At 35.8% G+C, this 25,022-nt stretch overlaps 2 protein-coding genes across 14 annotated transcripts in view; one reads left to right on the top strand and one right to left on the bottom strand.

The window, feature by feature from the left end:
- The window catches only part of KCNIP4 (potassium voltage-gated channel interacting protein 4), a 407,041-nt gene extending 395,582 nt beyond the window's left edge, over positions 1–11,459 (top strand). For 7 of the 9 annotated variants that reach the window (XM_027642611.1, XM_027642607.1, XM_027642606.1 and 4 more), the window contains 4 exons: positions 3,277–3,384; positions 4,460–4,564; positions 4,886–4,948; positions 9,885–11,459. In XM_027642611.1, the coding sequence (XP_027498412.1) occupies positions 3,277–3,384; positions 4,460–4,564; positions 4,886–4,948; positions 9,885–9,932 (324 nt within the window). In that variant the 3' untranslated portion in view covers positions 9,933–11,459. The remainder of the gene's footprint in view (positions 1–3,276; positions 3,385–4,459; positions 4,565–4,885; positions 4,949–9,884) is intronic. The other 2 variants (XM_027642605.1, XM_027642604.1) reach the window with 1 other exon arrangement.
- Positions 1–24,698, bottom strand: part of PACRGL (parkin coregulated like) — a 36,741-nt gene extending 12,043 nt beyond the window's left edge. For 2 of the 5 annotated variants that reach the window (XR_003527558.1, XR_003527556.1), the window contains exons 1-8: positions 24,388–24,486; positions 20,935–21,092; positions 19,365–19,432; positions 18,221–18,311; positions 16,935–17,069; positions 15,162–15,269; positions 14,127–14,207; positions 12,636–12,773 (exon numbers count right to left, since the gene is read on the bottom strand). Coding sequence is in view for 1 of the 5 variants with exons in the window: in XM_027642613.1 (XP_027498414.1) it covers positions 12,717–12,773; positions 14,127–14,207; positions 15,162–15,269; positions 16,935–17,069; positions 18,221–18,311; positions 19,365–19,432; positions 20,935–21,075 (681 nt within the window). In the remaining 4 variants the exon portion in view is untranslated. Of the gene's footprint in view, positions 1–8,114; positions 8,194–8,415; positions 12,774–14,126; positions 14,208–15,161; positions 15,270–16,934; positions 17,070–18,220; positions 18,312–19,364; positions 19,433–20,934; positions 21,093–24,387 lie in introns of those variants that run through there. The other 3 variants (XR_003527557.1, XR_003527555.1, XM_027642613.1) reach the window with 3 other exon arrangements.
- Between the last annotated feature and the right edge of the window lie 324 nt (positions 24,699–25,022).

The raw sequence follows: 25,022 nt of genomic DNA, 5'->3' as shown, positions 1-25,022 counted from the left end.
CACGCATCAGGGCTCCACCACTTCTGTGACATCACTTAATTCCTTTTCAAAATCCTAAAATCTAAATTAAAAACTTGATTTAGGTTCCTGCCTACCTACTTCTCCTGGCCTTGAACAAGACATAAGGGAATACAAGATCAAGTGGAATAATTTTAAGCTTTCCTATGGATTTGAGATAGCACACTAAGAAACTTGCCAATTAATTTATTAATGATCTTATTATCCCTAAAGATTTACTGAGGGATAAAGCAATCAGTCATCAACAACATTGCTAGGAGATAATTAATCACTGCTAAAAATTATGAAATTGTGGGGTTACACAAATACAAGTTCATCCCAGATCACAACTAGAGGCTCTATACAGCTGTAGTGCAGAACAGAAACATGAGTAGACTGTGATACTGAGCACACAGAGGCTCCAGTATGGGTGCAATGATGTTCCATTTTGCAACCCTTCAGTGAGACATCCCACTTTCTTGCAGAATCAAAATTAGGCACAGAAGGAGGTCTTAACAGGTATTAGCATGTTCTGCAGGAAACTAGCAAGTTACAAATAGGAAGCTGTGGAAAGGAGTAAAGGCAAGTACCAAGGCAAGACTTTTGTGCTTCTAACTTCGCTGTCACAGATTGAAGAGAGACCCAACCTAGAGTAATGTCTCAGCCCAGACTTATGTAGTTTTAGGCTTGTCACCCTAGATCAGATGCACCTCTCCTCATTAGGTGCTCAGCTGAGTAGGACTCAGCGGACAGTGACAGCATCCTCAGAGGATGTAAGTGAATTTTACTTAAAAAATAAATAGGCTCTAAAAGGAGAATTCCTCTCTCCAGAAATTAGATGTCTAAACCAGGAAGAAAACCACATCTGGGCACTCTAATATTGTAAAGGGGACTTGTATTCATGCTCTGTGCTAAATGGTGTGCCTGATTCATGCATCAAGGAGTTGTTGGTAACAAGCATATAGATGGATAGATGCTCTCTGAGTTCAGCTGCTACCTTCAGCACTGCTGTTTTCCTATAGCAGTCTGCAATGGATTATTACATGAACAGCCAACATAGCTAGACTGTTCCTGGCACACTGCCTTCCACTATGAAGAGCATTTTCCCCTTCAAGAGTCTAGCCTATGGATTTAGCCTATATCTATTGAATCAGACATTCTATTTCTGTATGATTTTATTGCTATGTTCTTCACTTGCATGAAAGTAAGTATGTAGAAAAGATGTCCCATCCTAGCTGGTCCTTATCCAGCTCATCACAACTTCCTATTATGATAAATCCTTTCTGTTTTTCCTGAGATGGACTCTTGCACAACACTCAGACAAAGGCAATGCACCTGAACTATGCACTTGAACTGTCACAAAACATCTTGATGTAAATATGGAAGAAGATGACTTGCTCTTGCAATGTTTAAAGCACATACCTGGAGGGTTTTTGAGTTGTCTCAGTCCCATGAAAAAAGCATAAAGTCAAGTTTTATTTATGTGTCATTTTTAAAACCGATGATAGAAGGGTAGCCTTGGAAATGGGGATAAATGATGCCAGGAAGCCAGCTAACATGGGTGGTGCATCACAGAAAAGAAGAAAGAGAATTTACAAGAAAAGAAAAATGGATATAGTTTAGATAAAACAAATTAAAAAATGTTGCAAATTCAAAATTGAATTCCGAATTCTTAAATATAATAATTTAAGAAAATAACATTACTGGAGACCTTCAGGAAGGACTTCAGGAAAAACTCCATCAAGAATGTAAAACAGTGCAGAAAAGATTTGAAGACATGGTACTGAATTAAAAAGGTTAATTGGTAATGCTGTAATGTGATCAAATCTGTTCTGAATTTCTTGAACATTTTAATGCTCAATAGTACATTGTTAAAGAGCTGTTTGGAGATTTAACCCTGTGGCCCTCAATTAGTTATTGAGATGTAGACAAGACAGGTTGAGCAAAACTCTATCAAGATTCATGTATCCGTTTACCCCAAAGGGCACATACACCAGTAAGACAGAAATTTTTGACAGACTAAGAAAACCCAGAGCATGCCACTTGAATTGTTAAAAAGATTGAAACTGTCAGAAGAGCTGTCTGTGCCTACTAGAATATCTGAGGCCATGATATCTTTGTATACTTCACTGTACCAGATATACTTATTTGACTGTGTGGTACATCAGACCTTTGTAATTTATGTCTAGTCTCAGTGTAGTCTTTTCCATTGTTCCTGTGATAGAGGAAATGCATAATCTTTGCTGGTGCCCATAAGAAATATTTCAGTTTTTTTAATCTCTGCATTAATGTCTCTAAGACCTCCTGTATGTCATTGGCAGTGATGTAGAAACACACATTTAAATACAAGCTCTTGCCATATTCTGCTCAACCTATTATGGCTACAATTTCACAGATTTATGGGTTCACAAGCTTATTAAATAGAAAAAGGTAGAGGAGATGTTTAGGGAAAAAAGCGCTATTGTTTAAAAAATGTTAACATGCTAAGAAATACAGAAGACAGGTGACAGCACTTGATATTTTCTTCAGTCTGGAAGATGCTTACTAAATGTAAATGAGGTTTGTGCTGCCAAGAGTATTTGTTATGAAACAAAAATCTATAACCAAATACGACATATAAATAATCCCCAAAGTCTTCTGATTCATTTCTGTGGAATCGCTTACAGCAGTAGAGCATTGGTGGGTCACAATGGTACATGGACACAGAATGTATTTATTATTCCCTATCATACTTCCAATAAAAGTGTTAAGTATTGAGGTCTGCTATATCATACATGAAGTTTGAAATATTGACGGCAACAGACTGATCTAAGAGATATGGGAACCACATATTCCACTTTAACAAGGTACAGATTTAAGAAGAATTTTATGTTCCTTAGTAGATAGTTCTCCCCGAATTGGCCTCCTGTGCTTAGATTAATCTAACTCCCATTTAAGCTTTTCTTGGACCATTAAACCATGGGGATTGCTTTTTCCTGGTATTAACTTCAACAGGAACTACTTATGTGAGGCATTTCAGAGGATACAACCACTAAGAGAAAATGATGGTTTACTTTATAGAAAATTACTCAATTTACTTATTAATTATGAGTGTAGCAAACAGTGCCTAGATTGTTAATTATTTAAGAAACCAGCAATCCATAACACTTCCCATGAAGCAAAAAAAGAAGAGAAACAACACATCTTTCCAGACTTCTGACAAATGCATTATTCTGGATTTCTGAGTGTTTGTGAAAAACTGCTCAATTCCAAACTGACCAAGACCTTTTGTCTATTTAGGATTTTGTTATGGGTCTCTCAATTTTACTGCGAGGGACAGTACAGGAGAAACTGAACTGGGCTTTCAATTTGTATGATATAAATAAGGATGGATATATAACTAAAGAGGTAAGGTCTTCTTACTTTAGTCACCGAAAGTAAATGTATAGCTAAGTTCTGCTTTCAAAAAAGAATGGTTTCATTGTCAAACTAGACGTTAACAAAATTACCATATATTATAAAGTTAGACATGCTAAAAATTACAGTAGTTTTCTCATTTTAAAGGCATATATGAAAATTGAAAAGGCAATATCTTTACGAAATTTGTAAAAGGTCAGAATTCTTCAGTACAGAAATGGTTAGCTTCAATTTATGCCTGTCTATTTGCACATGCAGTCACTAGGATATCTGGACAAAAAGGAATTAAGTACATGCACAATAGTTGTTACTCATTTTATAAATCTACTTCTAAAAATTTTTACTTGAAACAGAATTTATATAGAAAGATTCCTATATCTTTTATTCTGCAAGGATTTAAACACATACTTAAATGATAGTGGGACAAAATGAGTGCTTTCATTAAAATCTATAGGTATTTTTTAGGTGGGTTTTATGTAAATATATATAAATATATGTAAATTACACTTTTAGTTTCACTTTTAGAAAACTTCATGATCACTATAAAAGAGTGATCTATAGAATACTTTCCCAGCAAACTGCAAATTACTTGTTTTTATAATTAAAGTTTTCACAAGCCACTCTACTAAGAAAATTCAAAGCTTTTGATACAAAAGGAGGACTGCATACGTGCAGGTGTGTGCATGGGTGTTTCTGTTTTCTCTAGGGAAAATTCAGTTGTAAGAAGCTGATGTGCTTTGGCCACTCAGTTGCTGTTACAGAACTTCTTTTCCTGTTTATTTTTACTCATGAGACATTGGGAGATTCTTCCCACAACCCGTGAACTTGTGCATATTCTAAATAATTTAAAATCAAAATCATACATTGATGAAAGCTGAACTCAGATGCTAGATTTTCTAGGAACAACATAGTTCCTTCTTGAAGCTGTTCAGTCAAAAAATATCAGGCACAATCTCAATATTTTATTCTAAAATGTAAATCCTTAAAATTATTTACATGTTCTGAGTTAAAGCAGTGTCTACAATGCACATTACATTACACAAACATCTATTTTTTTCCTCTTCAGGAAATGCTTGATATCATGAAAGCAATATATGATATGATGGGGAAATGCACCTATCCTGTTCTCAAGGAAGATGCACCTAGACAACATGTGGAAACATTTTTCCAGGTAGGTCAGATAACATAGAAACCAAAAAGACTGCTCTGTGAGCAGATAGAGAAAGATTTTCCATGTTATAACAGTTTTGCATATCCTTCCAATTCTGTAATCCTTTTTTTCTCTGTGGTTCTATCCCAAGTTTCTCAGATCTACTTGTTACACCTTGCTTTTTCAACAATAAGCTCCTTAAGCTTATTACAGCATATCACTTACTACATCTTTTGGCATGGTTGTTCCTAGGCTGACATATAACTGAAACAAATAATAAAATGGACTTGTTTTACACAGGATTTCAGGAGGAAAAATGTACATTTTATTTTTTTTTAACAGAAAATGGACAAAAACAAAGATGGCGTAGTTACCATAGATGAATTCATCGAGAGCTGCCAGAAAGTAAGTATTCAGTGATAAGTACTGAATGTGTATCTGTTGGCTAATGCCATCATACTGCTACACAGATTTCTGGAGTGAGGATAATCCTAATACCAGAGACAGCATTTTCCCAAGGTAGAGTATGTATGTATACCACTACACAAAACCACTAAAAGTCTCAATAAATTTCTGCCCTGAATCTGCAGAAGAGCTGGTACATAGAAGCTTTTCTTGCTCATTAGACAACCGTGTCAATATCCCTTATCTTTTCAACATTTTTTTGTACTTGATAGCAAAAATTTTCTTCACATTCAGCTAAATATTTCTATCTTGTGCCCATGCTGGGGCATACAGTCCTGTTACAACTGGTATATAGTCACAGCAATAATAATACTGCCTGAAAATTTATTATCTATAGATGAGTTTCTCGGTGAGTCATGATGTGCTTATAAGCAGTGAGGCCTTGAAAGGAGAGTGCAAAGGCCTTGCTAAGTGTTGGATGGCAAGAGTTAACACCAGGCAAGTTTTCTCAAGGTAAAAGATTGAGAATTGATTGTGATTATCAGCTGCAAGTGTTTACATTACAGCTGGGTAGCTGAAAGCAGCTTCTGGCCTCTAGAGATAGAGTTGAGAATAACTTCTGCAGCAGGAGTTACAGCCTGCTTTCACTCCTCTGCCCTTCAGAAACCAGCTTGTTCTCAGACCAGAAGACAATATGAGGAAAGATAAGTCGCATTTTCAGAAATTTAAGGAACTCCTGTTATAAGAAGCCATAGTAGTGGTCTACTGATACCTTGTCCAGACTGATTAATATGAAGCTGACTGAGACCAGCAATATAGTCTGTGCACACTGATCCTTATCTTTTACACCAAGAAGAGATTAGTAAAGAGACAGAAGAAAACAAGACTATCAAGATAAATGCATTTAGTGAGGCATAGTTTTTTAACAATTTAGAACAGGGAAAGCTCTAGATGCTCAAAGATTCTCTAGAACCAGTCTATTTTTATATGCATCTGTAGTTATTCTTTGGGGTTGCTCTTATAAACACAGCTACCTAGTGAGTGATTCTTTCTTTGATTTTAATCCACTGATTTTGGGGGATGACCGACAGCCAACAGCTCTGCTAACTGTGGCTGTTCAATGTTACCTTAGCAATGGGCATTGGGTAGTGTCTTATCTGTCAGCAGTGCTCTATTGCATTGACCAATGGCTCCAGCTTGTCAGTCTTGTTCAATACAAATGAAAGGTATTTGCTCTGCTAACACTGAGTGATCATCAGAAACAGAGATGAGATTCATTTCCCAGCTGAGGTCTGTAGCATTCTGGAAGTTAAATGACACATTAATCTGCACCTGGCAGCAATTATGGTGATGGGCTGAGGGATTCATTTACAAAGAAAATAAATACCTTCAGTAAGGAATTGCCTGCTCTCCTGATCCAATGAGATTCAGATTCTCATCACTGTTAGAAGATTTCTTGTTTACCTCTTCTAAGTACTCAGAATACATGTGAGAGAGATGCTCTCTAAACTACTACATGATAGAGACACCGTTGTCATCATGGCACTTATCTCACCTTCACTTGCTTTTAACTTCAAAGGTGGTCATGTGTTTTGATACAAAAAGTGTCTTGCTGCCTAAATTTTTGTCTGCCTACTAAAAACTGTTCTTCTATTAAGACTTCTGAGCTGCAAAGTGTGCAATTCATGTTTATATCAAGATCTGGTTTCAGAAATTAGGTTTGGGGTTAGGATTTATAGAATCATAGAACATACTGAGCTGGAAGGGACCCATCAGGACTATCCAGCTCCTGTCCATGGCCCTGCACAGGACCATTCCCAAAAGTAACACCATGTGCCTGAGATTATTGTCCAAACGCTTTTTAAACTGAAGATAGGCTTGGTGCTGTGACCACTTCCCTGGGGAGCCTGTTCCACTGTTCCACTGCTTAATCACCCTCTGGGTGAAAAACTTTTTCTTGATCTTAAACCCAACCCTCCCCTGACTCAGCTTTATGCCATTTTCTTGAGTTCTGTCACTGGTAACAAGAGTGAAGAGATCATTACCTGCCCCTCTGCTTCCCCTTGTGAGCATGTTGAAAACCACGATGAGGTCTCAGTCTCCTCTTCCCAAACCAAGTGACCTCAGCCGCAGTCATACAGCTTCCTCTCCAGGCCCTTAACCATCCTTGTGGCCTTCCTTTGGATGTTCTCTAATAGCTTAATATCTTTCCTTTATTGTGGTGCCCAAAACTGCACAGAATATTCAAGGTGAAGCCACACCACCGCAGAGCAGAGTGGGACAATCCCCTCCCTTGACCGGCTGGTGATGCTTTGCCTGATGCCCCCCAGGACACGGTTGGCCCTCCTGGCTGCCAGGGCACTGCTGACTCATATTCATCTTGCTGTTGGTATTTTCAGGATTGCATTTTTCACAAAGGAATATGGCTGCTTCCTTTAAAATGCAGCTGTAGAAAAGCCTTTTTTTTACTATCCTGATAGATATGAGACTGATCTAAAAAGGTAAGGCCTGAATCTTTAAACAAACCAGAAGTGTGCTCTGCCAGGGAAAGGCTGCAGGAGCCTTTGAAGGCTATCTCAGGCAAGAGTTGCCAGTTTCTGAGAACTGACATTCCTCTACTTGGAGCTGGAAGCCAAGTTAGCCTTCTTTCACTGCTTAGTGGTGGTTGAAGATGGTCTGACTCAGGCATTGCTTCATATCTACAGCAGCACCGTGAAGAACAGAGGCAAAGGTCTAAGGCATTCAGGGTCATAGGTGAATGTGAGGGTGAGTGACACAGGTTCTTCTTATAATGATAAAAAGGCTTCTGGGATAGGTATTTTCTGCAGGAGTAAGCCTTGCCATACACAATACTGATGGTCTGGGCTAGTCTGAAAACAACAAAGAAGCCATCTCAAACCTAAGAAAAACTGCCTTAAAGGTAGGTCAGATTTTCAAAGCTCATTCATCCAGGTTTGTGCTTCATATGGACAATGTTTCATATGCACTAACACCTCCTTATGTCTTGAGTTAGGAATCATTAAACAAATCTGTTATGTGTAGAAAAATGTACTGAAAAAAGAGGCAAATGAAAAAGATACACTTGCCAAAGAATTCCAATGCAAGCATCTGCCTTTTTTTTTTTTTTAAATATGGGGAAAAAAAGCTACTAAAACTTATCATATTCTAAATATTATGACAAGCCTGTATTTTCTTGTGAAGACTCTTCCCATTTGACTGACTAAGGAAGGGGCCCTGGAAGTCTTCTGTAAATAAAGAGCCAACCTCAGAAATACGGAGCTGATTTTAGAAAACTACGAGTTTCATTCATGATGATACACATATAATAAAATTGGTAGGAAGTGGTAAAACACTTAGGAAATTCAGAGCATGTTGGTTGTGTTGCCCATTTGCTGAGCTTAGTTGCCAGTTTATATTAATTAAATGACAAATGATGCCAGTTAAACCAAACTTCAACCTCACATTAATCAGTGATCTTGTCTAGTTTATTGATATTTTAAAGCAATGCAGAGGGAAAAAAGTTTATTTTAACTTTCAGTAATTTAATATAGTAATTTTACTACACAAATTTTTAAGCATTAATCTACATATTTTTTGAAATTACATATAATTGCTTCCATAAGTTATTTTATCAGTACAAAATAGTGCACAGATCATTTCTTACAGCAACATCACTTGAGATGGCATATGGAATCAAAGATGAAAAACCCCACTGTGCATGTTTCATAACATAAATTAAGCAAATTACTCAAACCAGTCATTTTTACAAAGCAAATCACCCACTAGACTGAACAGTGAATAATTTAACTGGAAATTGATACTGAACACGTATTATGGGAAGATTTATGTACAGAAGTATCACATCCCTATCAGTAGTGGAGAATACTATGAGATAACCTCTAAGAAATGGGGTCTTTTAGGCATCTTTCAAGAAACTTAGAAAAATAATTTATCAAATTCAGTCTTTTTATTCACTTGAATTGAAGATGTCTAAATTATCTCTCAAGAAAGTGCTAAAGAGTGTGCATTCAGATTAAAATATAGGCTGATTACAGTGAAGACCAGCAAATGCTAAATGAGCATGTAATAAACTTGTGTATTGTGTACATATATTGTTTTGTGCAAGCAACTGTTGATCCAGAAATGCCAATAAATATGGGCTACTGCAAGTAAACTCTTTCTTCTATACACTGAAATGTAAAGCTTACAAAGAAAAATACTGTTTTCTGAGTGCTGTGTTGAGAGTTATTTACTGATAAAAACTGGAGTACAGAGGGATGCATCACTAAGCATTATGCAAAACTTGGGAGCTGAAGATTTTCTTAAAACATTACCTAATGCAAAAGCAATCAGAAAACAGAAGTAGCATTGGAAAGCAGTGACCATCTTTCAGTGTGAGCACACAGAAAATCTGAACTGAGGAGCTGAAGAGTGTTGTGATACTTGTCAAACTGATTGACTCTTCAGTTCATGCAAAGATGCACACTTCAATCGATTTTATGTTAGAGTCATCCCTAGCTATGTAGCAGGATGCCCTAATATTGCATAAAGGCTCCTCTGTACAATACACAGAAGTAGCAATTCCATGTGTGGAGTTGCACTTCAGATACAACTATTCCATGAGTTCAATTGTCTAAATGTACTATTTTATAGTGGGTATAAACTGATAGCCTCTGAACTACTGCAGACTTAATTTTCTTAATATGCTATTGTATCCTTGAGAGGGTAGTTTTGGTCTCATTAATATATACAAAAACCTATTTAAGCATAGATCCATTAACAGCCTTTTTCTGATAACAATTTCTCTAAACAAGCTGAAAGAAAATGTTGTAATTAACTAAAATACAGTTAGTTCTACATCATGGCACTATAGATATTGGCCAGCTACATTTGTAATGGTGTATGATTTTTGGTTTTGTATTGTATTTTTTTACAGGATGAAAATATAATGCGATCCATGCAGCTCTTTGAAAATGTGATTTAATGAAGACATTAGGTCTACAACTAATGGACAAATATGAGCTATTCGGCAACATTATCTAAAAGATGGATTTCCCACTTTATCATAAATAAAGTTACTCAGCTTTACACTGAGACATGGATTATGCAAGTAAATTTTTTTATTATAAACTCTTCCCAACAAAAAATTCTTTCGAAATTATAAAATTTAGCTCTTCAACAGTGGCTACTTAGTTAAAAAGATTGTACTGAAAAACCATGTTTTTACTCCAAATTCAAACAAACTGACAGTATGCAGCTTTATTATCATTCCAAACCCTAGTTAAAACAGATAAAATCACAAGGAGATTAAAAATATACTCTTAGTTTTGCTACTCATTTTTACTGGATTAAACTCCAGGTATTCAAGTGTATTTCTCAAATCTTAGCTTCTAATTTATACAGAGGCATTACCATGTATTTTCTTTTCCCATTTCTATGGTGTAGTCCTCATTTTTGAATAACACTTAGAGCTAATGCTATAATCAGTGTGCAATGCACATCTTGCTGCAATTGCCTTCCACCTTTGACTTGCTTTTCTCTTCCAAAGAAAAAAACCCCAAAACTAACAAAATTGATAACCTAGACGAAGAACTGTTATAGAACAAAAACCCAAACTGCTTATAGGTACATTTATTCCATAAAAAATATGAGTAAGCTTCTATCAATCACACTTACCTAGTAAATCTATCACAACAGGAATACCAGGCATCCTACATACTGTATTTCTAATTCTTCTTGGATATGTCTGCAAAGTTCTTAGATTAAAATTAAGGATCTTCTAACTCCTAATTTGTCATGAAGAAAGCTTAACTGGATCCTAACACTGTCTTCATAAGTATGTGTCTTTTTGCCTTTAATAAATAAAAAGGCATGAAATTCCTTTGAAACTTCCATTCCACTTCAGTGCTGAGAATGAATATCCCTGTGTAGTAACATCTATTAATAATGACTGCTAGTCAGGCTAACATCTATTTCAGCTTTTTGTAATATCTGTAACTATGAGACAGAATCAGGAAAAAATGGAAACTTCAGCTATATATCATCTATATGTGATAAATGCTTTACATTTTTTTAGGATCATTTCTTCATTAAGATTGGAGCTATTTATTCTGAACCTAGAAAGATTTTTCTAAAAAAGTATGCACCTAATATTTAACAATGCCCCTCCATCCATGTAATTTTTAAGATATATTGTCCACAGAGTTTATGACAATATTTTAAAATAGGTGAAATGCTATCAAGATAGGCCAACCTTCATTGTGACATTGCTGCAGAAAATGTGAATTAATGAAGTAGAAAGAATGTTGCAAGCATTCTTTTGTAAAAATAAATCAGGTATCTATTCTGGTGTAGAGGTGGGATGTTAGAGGCATGTTGAAGGCTGCTCTGCTATCACCAGTGTAGGATAAGAGTAGTACAATACATGTACACCTGAAATCTGCTGTAGCGTGTTTGTGTAAACTAAATGTGCACATTTTGTAAAAAAAAAATAAAATAAAGTAAACATGAAGAAAAAAAAGGACCATGATCAATTTTTTTCAGTTGTTAAATACTTGTTGACAAAATTGTTAACTGAAGAAATACAATTAATAAAAAAAAAAGCCTTAATACATTTATCTTGACTTAGCACAGTTCTTATCTCAGCAGCAATCATACCACAGTCCTGAGGTAAATTTAATTTAGTCAAGCAGTAGTAAGTTTCAAAACAAAGCTGAAACTGCCTTCACATGACAGACTTTTTTAATACTCTACACATCAGTATCTTCTGATGACAAAAATACCCCTCTCTTCCAACATTACGGAATTATTTTGCAGTCAAGTTCAAATACAATCATGAGCAAATGCTGCAACCTACAAGGCTTGACAGAGAGGTAAGCTGGTGTCTAAAATGCTTTTGTTGTTTTTAACTCCTATTTTTTTATAGCTTCCATGTTCAGAAGTTTATTAACTTGTCTAGACTGGAATTCACAAGCTAGTCCCAGGCATATCTGTGACGTTCCTGAACTCAGTGCAAAGGGAGCATGGTGTAAATACTCCAAAGTTGCCTCCTACATCCAGCTCCCGTTCAGCAGGCCCAAAGCCAACTGGAACTAATTAGCTGAGCAAACCCTAGGCTGTGGATCTGGGGAGCAACCTGATACCTTTGCACTGTATTCTCCGAGCCTTCCCAGCATTTCAAAACAATGTGCTGAGAATGCACTGAGCAAGTTCAGCTTTGCACCATATGCTCCTTGTTTGCTGTTTTCAGCTTCACACCTTGAAAAGCTGACTCTGAAGAAGTCTATGAGTGCTCACAGTTCTATGTCTAACCTAGTCCTGATGAACCTAAATGCGTCCATCTGTGCCTGTCACAAAATAAGTCATATGTTTCAAAAGCAGGTATAAATATGTCATTTAACACCAAGTTACTTACTATTTAAGTAATTACTGCCAAATTATTTTGCATCAAATATACAAAACATATTAAGCACTGCAGATATATTAAATGAAATTGTAGTTTACAACAAAATAAGAATCAATATTTACTCTGCTTTTGAAATAACACCAGGTTAATCAATGTCATCATAAGCACAATGCATACGCAAATATAGAGAAGTCTTCTGTAATTACATATTCTCAAACTGATAAGACTCCCATTCTCCATCATAGTGAAGAATTGTGATTATTTTAAGAGAATATATCATACCCCAAATAAGTGTCAGTGATGTACACAGGCAGCTTCTTTCCAAACTTCACCTTACAGTACAAATCACTATAGATTTCTTGTTCAAGGGGAGATAGAACAATAGGTTGGAATTTTCGATTTGATGATAGCCACAGTTGGCTGTTAAAGAAAACAAAACCAAGTTAAACAAAATAAGGAGCACTAGCACTATGTATGACAGTATTCATACAGTCTCTACAAATTGCATAATTCACAATGTTTACTTAGTGATCTTTGCTATTATGAAACAGTAGAAAACTAAAAAGTTACTATTTGCTGAGAAATTTACTGTCAAAAAGGCTGAAAATAATAAACTGAGAAAATGGACGATTGTGATAACTTATGCTGGAGAGTAAAATTCCAAGAGAAGGGATATGTAAAACCATACCTAAAACTGGGCTTAAATACAGACATGAAACAATAAGGATTTTTAAACAGAGGAGTAATATTCTAGAAGGGACCTCTAATAAAAGTAAGAATCATACACTTTATAACTAATTTAGAATAGAAATTTGATTAATTAGTTGGATTATATAATATTGCTCATAATCACAATTTAGGAGTATTATTAAAAGACACACAGAAAGACCTACTCACAAAAGAACCAGACAACAAGAAATCAGGGGATTGACAGAAGAGTTAGAATTTAATGACTCACTGGATTAGTTACATCATCTAGACCTAAATTTTCAGAATATAGAGATGAGAAATCGTTTTTCTTTTCTTGTCTCACTTCATATAAATAAAAAACTCTCATCCTCCTTCATTTGTCGTAATGTTTTTCGAGTCTGTAACTGAACACTGCTACTGCCCTTAAATGAATATGAGCACACACACAAAAAAATGAAGTGATGTCAACTGATTATTTGGGTACCTACTGATTAAGGCACATAAGCTCAGAACTGGTGGACCTGTATTTATGGTCCCCACTCTTCAGGTTATTCCTATTCTTTATGAATGACCATTGAATATATTACATAGAAGTGTTCATAGTGTCAAAAAAGCAAATATTTTCTCTTTTAGATGAATATCTAAGCCAACACTCCTACTTTTTCTTCTTTCCTCATTTCTGTACAGTGTACAGCACAACATAAAATGGCAACAGAATGTTCATCAGAAGAAACCTCTGCCACCTATTACTTAAAGTGTATTTTTTGATTTATAGCAATTATAGATCTAAGCTCTCAGTTAACCAAGGTGAGTTGGAATGTGAGTGTCAGAATTCCTCAGTAAGTAACCCAAACAATAAGCTCTTAGTGGGAATGGGCAGGCATCATCAATAACAGCAAAAAGTAACTTCTAGCAAGAGTAAATCCTGTTGAGAAACATATTTAGTCTCAGAAAATGGAACACAAAGCATGCATCCCAGGTCTACTGAAGCAAGAACACAGCAAGAAAGACAGAGATAAAAGTTGTTTTGGCAAAATTGCATTCAAATGTCCAGATTACAGAATAATCATCTGATCAACTCACCTTTCCACCATATTGCTCCAACTTTTGTAAAGTAACTGTAACTCTTTCTCTAAATTTCTTGTCCATTAATCTCCTTGACAGCTATTAGAAAAGTAAAATAAAAAGGTTTGTTGCACAATATAGTACAATATATGGAAAAAACGGTATAGTAAGTTATTTTGTTACTTTATTTCATCTTTGGAAAATTAAGGATGAAAAGAAACATCATAACTTGTAACTAATGTTAAAGTTTGGAACTTAGTCAAGGCAGAGGAATATAAGGTTAACTTAAAAAAACCGAATCTATTAGCCAACAAAAATATGTATTTTATTTTTTTCTTTTAGCAAACAAATTTGAAAGAAGTACTAACCTTAAAAAAAAGTCATTCTTAAAGGGCTGTCTACATAAAAAGTTAACACATTTTTCACATGCATTGAAAGAGATTTATTACAGTGGAAATACTTTAAAAAAAACTGCTGCAATTTCTCTCTTCTGCACTGGATGTCAAAAAAGGTCCTTTTATTTTGCTGTAAAAGTGCACTTTGCAAGCAGGCTAAATGAAACCATGAAAAGCCCATCTGACAGAGAGGAAGGATGTCCTCAGAAGGACTCAGTATAACAATACTTCTCATAATTCTACTCTAAGCTTATTTAATGAAAACTTCTTTGAGCAGAATTCTCATCTGAAAGAAGTGGGAATATTTGCTTATGTTAATTTATCGAAACTGTCACAGTTTTGTTAAAATGTTCGCACACAAAATGGAAAACTCATTTGATAATAAACTTTCCTCCAAAACATAGCATCTATTTCTCCTTGGGCCTATACTTCCATTATTCTCCAGTTTACGTTAACAACAGTTTTTGGACATTACTAGAACTTTATAAGTCACCATATTATTAAAGAATGAAGGACTCACTCAGAGGAATATATGAAATAGTGCTTTTCATGGAACTGCTGAGTCCTCCACTGTATCTGTGCAGATATTACAGGAGACATCTCAACAAAAGTACCATGACAATACAAAGGATTTTTTACTACAGCATTAAAAACTTACATTTGTGAGTAGATGTTTAAGATGATCATTAAGAGATGGGCCAACAACAGCACTCAGCTGAACTAAAGCATCCAATCCCCTTCCAAATACTTCATCATCCGCATGGGCCTTCAGAGGGGGAAGAAAGAAAACCCTATCAGTTTTCTGAAAAAAACCCTGGTTTTGTGTTTAGAAAAACACAAAAGTTTTTCTAAACTGCAATCTCTGCAGTATGATTGCATGTAGTATTTTTAAACACTAGAATTACTGCGCAATTGCCAATTGCTATAATGTTACAAGTTTAGAAAGACAAGTACAACAGGACTGAATATTAGTCTCCAGAGGCCACATTTAAAAACAGAAGTATGTTTTTAAAGTAGAACCAAAAGTATCAACAAAATGTCAGCGAAACTCTTGCATTTCTTCTGAGACAAGGAAACTAATAATTTAGTATTGATAAAATAAAAAAAATTTGGCATGCAAAACAGTTTACTGCACCAACAATTTCAGTATTTCACAGCATGTTAGAAATAACCATTCAAATGCAGATATGCTGAAATGGGGAGACACCATTTTACTTACAAATGTAATTAATTCAGTGTAATTTCTATGTAATTCATAACAATAACTTCCTTTGTTGGAGAAACAGTGGAGCCAATGATTTTCTGCCTCAATTCATTTAGTTCTCTCTACACCTTTGTCACCTGCCAGCAATTATCTAGCTCTTACCTACTTCTAGGGTTCCTTGTCATCTTTATTTCTCCCATAGGAAGGTTCTTCTATCCCTAAGTTCTCTAATGGTTTAATTATTCACTTTTCCTTTAGTGGAGAAATAGACTCATAAGAATTTATTTTGTTCTTGTACTAAATTTTAAGTTTATTTAAACAATTATTTTTTCACTCCAGCATTTGAGATCTGAATGTTTTCTTTTTAACTAGAAGTGATAGATTGATTGTGTAGTAGAAGGTTTAAGAAGACTTTATACCAAAGCAGTGCAACAATAAAAATTATCAGATGAGTAACAGTAATTGAGGAATAGATAAGAATAATATTTCTAATTTTGTCTTCAAACTAAACCAAATATTCTGATAACACAGAATTCTGAACTTCTGTTACACCTCTGATTTGAGATCACAAAGAATTTTTAAGCTTTCAGCAATCTATAAAATCAAAACTGAAACACAGCTAGATTAAAGAACAGCTACTTGCTGAACCAGAAAAGGGCTCTGAAAAATATGAAAAAGAGCCAAAAAAGATAACCCTTGAAGCCAATATCTAACTTTGTTTTCTAAAGGAGTAGAAAAGTTAAAAACATTTTAAAAATTAAGAATATGACCACAAATATTTTAACTGTATTCTTCCCTTTTCCTCATTGACATATTCTACTTTTGTAGCATGTTTTGAATTGTTAGATGTAACAGATGATTATTTATTCCCACATCTCTATTTTACTTCACCTCATTTATATTTTTTGCACGTGAATATATAAAAACACCACAAATACATATATTTATTTCTGCTTATATACAGACCTTTAATAGAACATTTCCACAAAATTTGCCCATAGCTACTGTCATACAGCTATAACGAGTTGCCCATTTGAATTTACAGTGAAATACATATTTAGCTAATAAACCAAGGCAGGGTTTACAAGAGAAAGAGAAACCATTCCCAACCCCCAAACCAAAACCTATGCAGTAGATTTATCACATTAATATTTTCCATGTAGTTCTTACCAGCAAAAAAAAAAAAATAAAACCCATTAAAATCTCTTCATGAAGAGTAAGACATACCAGTGTAGCCTTTAAGACTGGAACCAGACGAGGTAACAAGGGAATTGCTTTTTCAGTAGCACCTTCAACCAGAAGTAATTCTCTAAAGCCCTCCTTTGAAACAAATGTATAGGGATGTTTTGTCTCTCTTAGTCCCTGTTGCAAATGTAAAATGTGTTTCTTAATAGTGTGCCTTCTTTTAAACAAAAACACATTTAAAAAGTTCCACATAGCAGCAAGATTATGCTTAGATTTTGTCAGATCAGTTCAAAACATAAAGTACACTAACTCCACCATGTGGAGCCACTCAGTACAACTCTCCTCACAGAATATTCTAATTCATTTTTCTTTTGGAGCACTGAATATTAAAACTCACATTATGAATACTGCCTATTGAATCAATATGTGTACTACGTTTAATCTAACTACCCAAGGTATTTTTTCAACAAAACCAGGAACAAGAGCAGGCTATGTTTTTGTACCCTAAAGGAAAAAAAAAAATAGAAGATGAACTATGGAAGGAAAGATGCCCCCCACCACATCCCCCTCTCTGTAACATCAAAAACTTGCTGATGGTACAAAGATGCCCTTCTAGTGCAGAAGGCCTGACTGGCAGAACTCAAAGATTTAAAGGGCAATGGCTGAAGCCTTTCTTCTTTCCACAGTAGGAGCTTTATGTTACTTTTGGAATTGACAGTTTTGTTTAATCTTTTAAAAATAAAGGAAAAAAAAAAAAGAGAATAAGCCACCTCTGGATATGCACTTTTTTCTATCTACAGCATTGGATTCATCATTTATTTAGACACCTGAAACATATTTGGTGATAAATGTCACAGAAGGTTCTGAGAAAATAGAAGCCTCAACATAATGCATAGTACAGCTCTTCAGTTTATTTACAGGATGCTATTTTCATTGTACTAGTTCAATCTATTGAGAAGAAGACTCTTACTTCAACAGGTAGGCTTAATATAAAAAAATAATCAAAGCAATTTAGTTTACAAAAGAACCTGCAAAACTACAAATGGATTGAAGATTTCATTCAGCAGTTGGAAATCTGAGATGCAGTCTTGCATTTGGCCCGTATGTTGAAGATTAAAGAGCTCTACCTAGCTCTCTCAGAATGCTCTAACTAAAGAACTACAAATAGCAATGCTCTTGGCCATTTTCATTCATACAAGATCTTCACAAATTTTTTTTTTGTATTTCCCTAGTATGTGAGCCTAAATTAGCTAGCATAGATTGTTAATAAATGACATTTGCAATTAGGAAATGGTTGTATGCTTAATGTTGCAAGAAATTGAGTTTACCTCTGCCAGTGTTATAAGGAGAGGATCAAAGGGAACAGTTTCAGGAAGGCATTCCCATTGCAGTTTGTGCTTTACTGATCCATGCACTAACCTATATAAAGAACAAAGTTTTAACAATTCATCATATAAGAATACACAATTTATTACTACCACTATTCACTTTAAATGTATCAGCAATTAGTTTGTGGTGTTACTGTATCCCAGTACATACAGTTCTCCTTAGCGAAATCACAGAATCCCAGAATCAATCAGGTTGGAAAAGACCTCTGAGATCATCAAGTCCAACCTAGTGTATGTATAATGATATTTAACAGTGAAAATATAATAATTTCCCAAAATACAGCAGTTTCCAAAATTCTGCTCCTAATCACACAGAAATCAGAAAATAAAGGTTACAAAAATTATAGATGCTTCTCATGCCAACACCAAAGATGCTCCTTTTGCAAAGTTACTTATTTTGATAAGTAGCAAGAAACATTTTCCTCAAATGGTAAGGGAAATCAGTTGAAACAGAAAGAAAATCATACTGGAATTTATTATTTACTCCTAAGATACAGATAAAGGCTATGTATTAATGATTATTTTATACAAGTAAACACATGTACGTTGTATTAATGATTACTTAAATTTTTGTAAAGTAATTCTGCATCCTAGTAAGAAAACACTAAAATGTTTATTGGCTATCCAAAAGTAATTTTAAACACCATAAACTATTACTTACAAGTATTTTTGTTAATATCTGATATTGCTGACAACTACAGAATCGGAATATTCAATAAAACGTTGTCATACTAAGTACTTCAGATGAAAAAGGCTCCAAGAGGTCTACTTACTAAAATGGCACTAATTTTACTATCTTTGCTAGTAGGGAGAAGTAAACAAGATTACCTGAAGAAATCAAGTCTGCAAAAACTTAACTATGCTTTAAAAATGTGGTTTTAGTATTAATAGAGCATAAAAAAAACCAACAACACAAATTAAGACAATTTCAAAGACATGGAAAATCACTTTCTGCTTTAAAAAGAGCTGAGCATTAGAAATCTTTCCAGAAATGAATGGAATCGAACAACCTAACTAAAATATCAAACATGAAGAGATGTATTTCATAATATATTTAGTAAAAATTTAAACAAACCCTACACACCTGCACGGAATGCCTCCTTTAGCATATGTAGCAGCAAATGCAGATGTTGGTCGAGAATAAGCACCAAACTGCAAGGACACAGAGAAGTAGCATTATTTATTCATAACAGTAAAGTTTTATAACTATTATAAATATGTTAAAACTGCAGTTTACCAAAAAAAGAACTTAGTCATATGATTCTAAGACAAATAAATAAAAAAAGAACTGCAGGTATGGGGTGGAAAACATATATTTGATACACTTATCAGAAAACTGCTCTTCAGAATCGTCTGGCTAGGGAGTTTTTAAAATGAATAAATAATGTAGAATCAGCGTTCTCCCAATGGAATTACCTTATTTTTCTATTTTCTCTTGCAAATGTTAATACTTAAGCCTTACAGGTTCTTTACTTAACAGATTAAGGAGCTCTCACTTTCCTTATGCTCTAGTATTTATATTGGTAACATGCAGAAGGCAGTTTTATGCAGTTCCATCTTGATCTGAGTATAGACAAAAGTACAAGGTGGCAAGATGTGGGAGAAATACCAAAAATTGGGCAAGATGGTATGAGGGCACTGGAAATGCATGGGGAGGTTCATACAGGGTGAGAATCTAGAAAGAACTCACTGGAGAAGGAAACTAGGAGCTTCAGAGGTAGAAAAGCTGTGCAAATTTGTTTTTTATCATATACATGGTTCCTATGCATATGAACTATTGTATTATTTATTAGCATGATCATTCAATGCTGCTTCCCATTTAAAACACCTTATCAGAAAGCATTTAAAAGCAAATATCATGAAATCTTAATTTTTATCTTTTGAGTGTTTGAATCTACATTAATATCATTAAAATTGTGTGCATGATTTGATGACCACATTAAAGTATTCTGCCTCTGTTTATTGCAAACTACTAGCTCACCAAACTACTCCTGCATTTAATTCACTTTCCAAAAAGCCTGTGACATTACTAATTGTCAAATTATGTGGACCACTGGTGAGCTATAATTCATGTATTCAATCCTAGTTCTTCAGGCACATGACTTCCATGAAATAAGCGACTCCATTCATTATTCTGCTCCCAAGACCCCAAATTTTTCCTAAAGTATTACATATTCACAGTAATTGTGAGTTTCATATAATGCTCACCAGCAATTAATTTGCTAGATTTCATGAAGTCTTGATGATCTTCAAGTTCCTGCCTGATTCTTAGTTTCATTGCATAACTGAAATAAGTTCCTCTAAAGCAGCAGGTATCAAAGTTTAGAAGTATATAAAAAAGAAAAAAACAACTCTCTTTATCTCTTAGCTCTAAATCTCTTTTTAGGGCAATAGTACACAGAAGATAACAGTTACCATGCAAGACACAATTGTACCAAAACACATTTATTAAAAATGTAATAAACAATGTTATGCCTCAGGCATTTGGCTTAGAAGGTAGGGAATGTATGATTAATAACAAAAGTCTAATTTAAATTTAAAAAACAGGACCAGAAGAAGCATGTCCTGCATGTCATTTCACAAAGTAAGGAAATTTTTTCCAACCAGAGATCGGTTTTAAACAAACAAACAAACCCCTCATCACCTATACATACCGGATCGATAGTTTTAGGATTCAGCTTGTCACTAGGCTTTGTCTGTGGTTTAGTTGCAGGTTCTGGAGAACATGGTAAAGGAGAGGATGTCTTGCTTTTCTGTGCTGCAGTCTTTGGTTTTATTTGGATGTGTGATGACATTCTTAGAACATTGCTTCCTAAAATAAAAAAATATAAAAACATAAAATAATTTTCATTCCTATATGACAGACTGTCAAGGGTTAGAATCCTCAGGCCATAAAACTGACATGAACAAACAATCAAGAAAATCTGAATAAGTGCACAAGGAAACAAAGGCTTATTCTTATACATCCTATGCAGTGCATGGGATAATTTTAACAGTTTTGTCACTCGATCTTTCAAATGCACCCATTTCCTAACCTGCTCCCCTTTTCTTGTGTTCTTTGAGACCTGCAGCTAAAGTGAATTAGCTACAGTCTGCCTTTAGGTAGCCTACAGGAATGCAAGCAGCATTACGGGGCTCAGCAGAAGAGCCCAGACTGAAATAGGCTGGTTGGGTACAGTTACATCAGAAGAAAGTAACAATCTGAGGAATAGCCAGGATGAAGGAATGAAAAGAAGCACAAGTACATTCAGGACACAAAAAACCCAATGCAGAATCAGTAAGAGATGAGAATAGAAATGTAAAGCAGCAAAGAAAGAACACAGAAAATGAATTCCAATTCCACGTAAGAAGAATGACTTTTATTTTTTTAAAAGAGTGCAAAAATAACCTTCTGTTTACATCCTTAAATACTGATTTAGATACACTTATCTTCTAAATGTCAATGCACCAGCTACATGCATCACTATATATGTATGTAATTGGGTTAAAGTGTCCCTAATAAAATTAATAGTCCTCTGCCTATTTAACATACCAAGTCTGACATTATGCTGAACAAGATAAATTATTCCCGGGAAATTACAAATTTTCAAATATTAATAAAACTAAAAGAGTGAAAATGCTGGTTTTGAATATTATTAATGTTCAGTAATTTATGCTATGGTGCATTCTGGATGGTAAAAAACAATCTAGTAAATAAGAAATTACATTCCTTTGTGAACAAGAAATGACACTATATAGAAATGAAAACTATAGGAGGCAAATTAAATAATACACAGAAACAAATATTGCCTCAAGGATGAGCAGAATGCTTGCCATTCAGCTATCACCTTTAGCAAGTTGATGACGCCTGTTTTTGTCAAAAATGTGATTAAATTCCAAATACTGAGATCAGGATGAACTAGAGGCAGATTGTTTTTGCCATGCTACTCACACACCCACAGCTCTATAAGCCACCTGTCCTAATCTCTGCCAGACTCTTGCACATACAGTCCTTGTTTAGCTTGGTTATTCTAATTCTTCCCTCCAAACAGGACTTCCAGTCACGTACTTTTGTCACAGAATCACAGAATATGCTGAGCTGGAAAGGACCCACAAGGATCACCGAATACAACCCTTAGCCCTGCACAGGACCATCCACAAGACTCAAACCATGTGCCTGAGACTATCATCTAAATGCTTCTTGAACTCTGTCAGGCTTGGTGCTGTGACCACTGCCCTGGGGAGCCTGTTCCAGTATCCAACCACCCTCCGGGTGAAGAAAGTTTTCTAATCTCCAACCTAAACCTCCCCTGACACAACTTCAGGCCATTCCCTCCGGTCCTGTCACTGGTCACCACAGAGAAGAGATCAGTGCCTGTCCCTCCTCTTCCCCTCACAAGAAAATTGTAACTGCAAAGAGGTCTCCCCTCAGTCTCATCTTTTTCAGGCTGAACAGACCAAGTGCCCTCAGCCCCTCCTCATAGAGCTTCCCCTCAAGGCCCTTCACCCCCTTTGTTGCCCTCCTTTGGATGCTCTCTAATAGCTTAATATCTTTACGATATTGTGGCACCCAAAACTGCACACAATATTCACGGTGAGGCCACATCAGTGCAGAGCAGAGCGGGACAATCCCCTCCCTTGACCAGCTGGTGATGCTTTGCCTGATGCCCCCCAGGACACAGTTGGCCCTCCTGGCTGCCAGGGCACTGCTGACTCATACTCAACCTGCTGTCGACCAGGACCCTTTCCACAGCTTTCCAGCATCTCATTCCCCAGTCATCTTCTAAATTATGAAATCTTTAGGATTGTTTCTGTTTCTGGTAAGAAATTATAAGGCCCCAGTACTTGTCTAGATATGCTATGTCTTTATGACTTGTGTAAAGAATTAAATCTAGCACCTAAGTTTTAGTGAATGTCAAGAAACAACATATAATAATGATTACCAAATTAGCTAAAATACAAAGCAAAACTAAAATTGAAAGTTTAAATCAATACTTCTTGATGGATGATTTAATCAGAAATCAGTTCACCCACTGTACATCCTGTCTTCTCTATCTTACTATTTCCAGAATGCAGCCTGTCTCCAGTGACAGTCTTTTTAAAAAAGAACAAGCACACCACAAATAGACAATTAAGTTTCTTCAAAACACACAAAAACTTACATGACACTTACATGAACTATTTGGTACAATGCAAGTCATTAAAACCAGAAATAATTTGAAGACCTAAAAGACAAACAGTAACACAGAAAGAAAATCTACTGATTTTATGCCAGCTTATTATCATTAAACTCTAATCACATTAGTTACAAGGCATGTTTTCAACTATTAGAAAAATAAGAATCAAAATATTTTTTTTTACTATAAAAACACCAGATAAGTTCTTGACAGTAGCATCATATATCACAAAATAGTGCTATCAGTGTCAGCCTTTGAAATATACAATTGCTCATAATATGAACAGTCAGCTTGCTAATAACAACATAAATATTTTTCTCAGAAAAGTATTAAAAAGTAATTCAGATGTATTTAATTTATTCTATTTCCCAGGAACTAATCAAGATACATGTCAAGGACTTTACTGAGGTTTTAACTAACAACTAAATCTAGAAAAGTCAGTGGTTGTACCATGACAAAAAGTAAACGATAAGAAGTGTGACAATAAGCAGGAACAATGTCAGCCCTTTGGGATAGAAATGAAGATAGTAGTAAGGACAGTGACAATGGTTTTGTAAAAATGCGGCTGAGGCAATATACTGGCAGAGGTGGAAGTGGCACTGAGCAGGAAAAGTACTCTTCATAAGGAGGTCTCAACCTTCAGAGATGAAAGCCCTTGTGTAGTCATGAGCTCGGAAAGTCACTCACACGTGTTTGCAGAGAGATCAGACGGCTGAAGTACAGTCGTGAATCAAACAAGCGACGTACGAGGTTTGATACAGAAGTGACCCATCTACTGGTAGATGACAGACTTCAAGCAAAGGACAGACACTTTAAACAGAAATAGGAAAACACCTCTAAAAGACTACTTTCAAAGGAGGAAAAGTGCAGCCTGGAGTTCGGTCCTAGAAGTCACTTAAGGCAGGCAGAACTAAAGTCAGTAGGATTTGAAAGGCGAGGTTGCTTCCTTACCCTGGTGAGCGCCAACTCTCCGGAGCGCAGCTGGGGCAGCGGCAGAAGGAGACGCGGGGCTTCGAGCGCCGTCACCGCCGAGAGGCTCCAGCGGCGACGCTCCGGTGAGTTCCCACAGAGCCGCCGGCCCGGCCCCCGCGGGACATCCGCAGACCCAGTGCGAGAACGAGGGGGACACCCTGCTCCCCTCGGCCCCTCTCCCGTTCCCACAACTCCCGCTGATCCCGGGGAGCGTCGGGCCGGGGGCAGCGCTGTCCCCGCTCCGACGGCCCCGCGGGACGGGCGGTTCAGCTCCCGGGGACGCTTCCTGCCGGTTGCCAGGGAAACTACGGGCCGCCGGGAGCCCAAACCTCCTCAGAGCTCGCTGAAGAGCGAAAGTCAGATTAAAAGGACGATGGGTTTTAATACTTTACCAGGGAAAAGAGAATTTAGGAATGACTTCTTTTTTTTTTTCTTTTTTTTTTTTTTTCCTCTTTTTTTTTTTTTTTTTATGTGAGAAAAGATTGGCTTTCAGGGATAGCGCCATGTTCCCATTTGTGATTGTCCTTGTTCCAAACACAATGAGAGAAAGTTAATTTTTAGTTTCTTTCTCAGATAACCCACTCATACAGTACTGACACTTCCGTTGGAAATAC

Source organism: Corapipo altera, unplaced genomic scaffold, assembly GCF_003945725.1.
Source record: "Corapipo altera isolate COAL_440 unplaced genomic scaffold, ASM394572v1 22, whole genome shotgun sequence".
Classification (NCBI taxonomy): Eukaryota; Metazoa; Chordata; class Aves; order Passeriformes; family Pipridae; genus Corapipo; species Corapipo altera.
The sequence above is the reverse complement of the archived record's forward strand: the minus strand, read 5'-3'. Positions and strand labels throughout refer to the sequence as shown.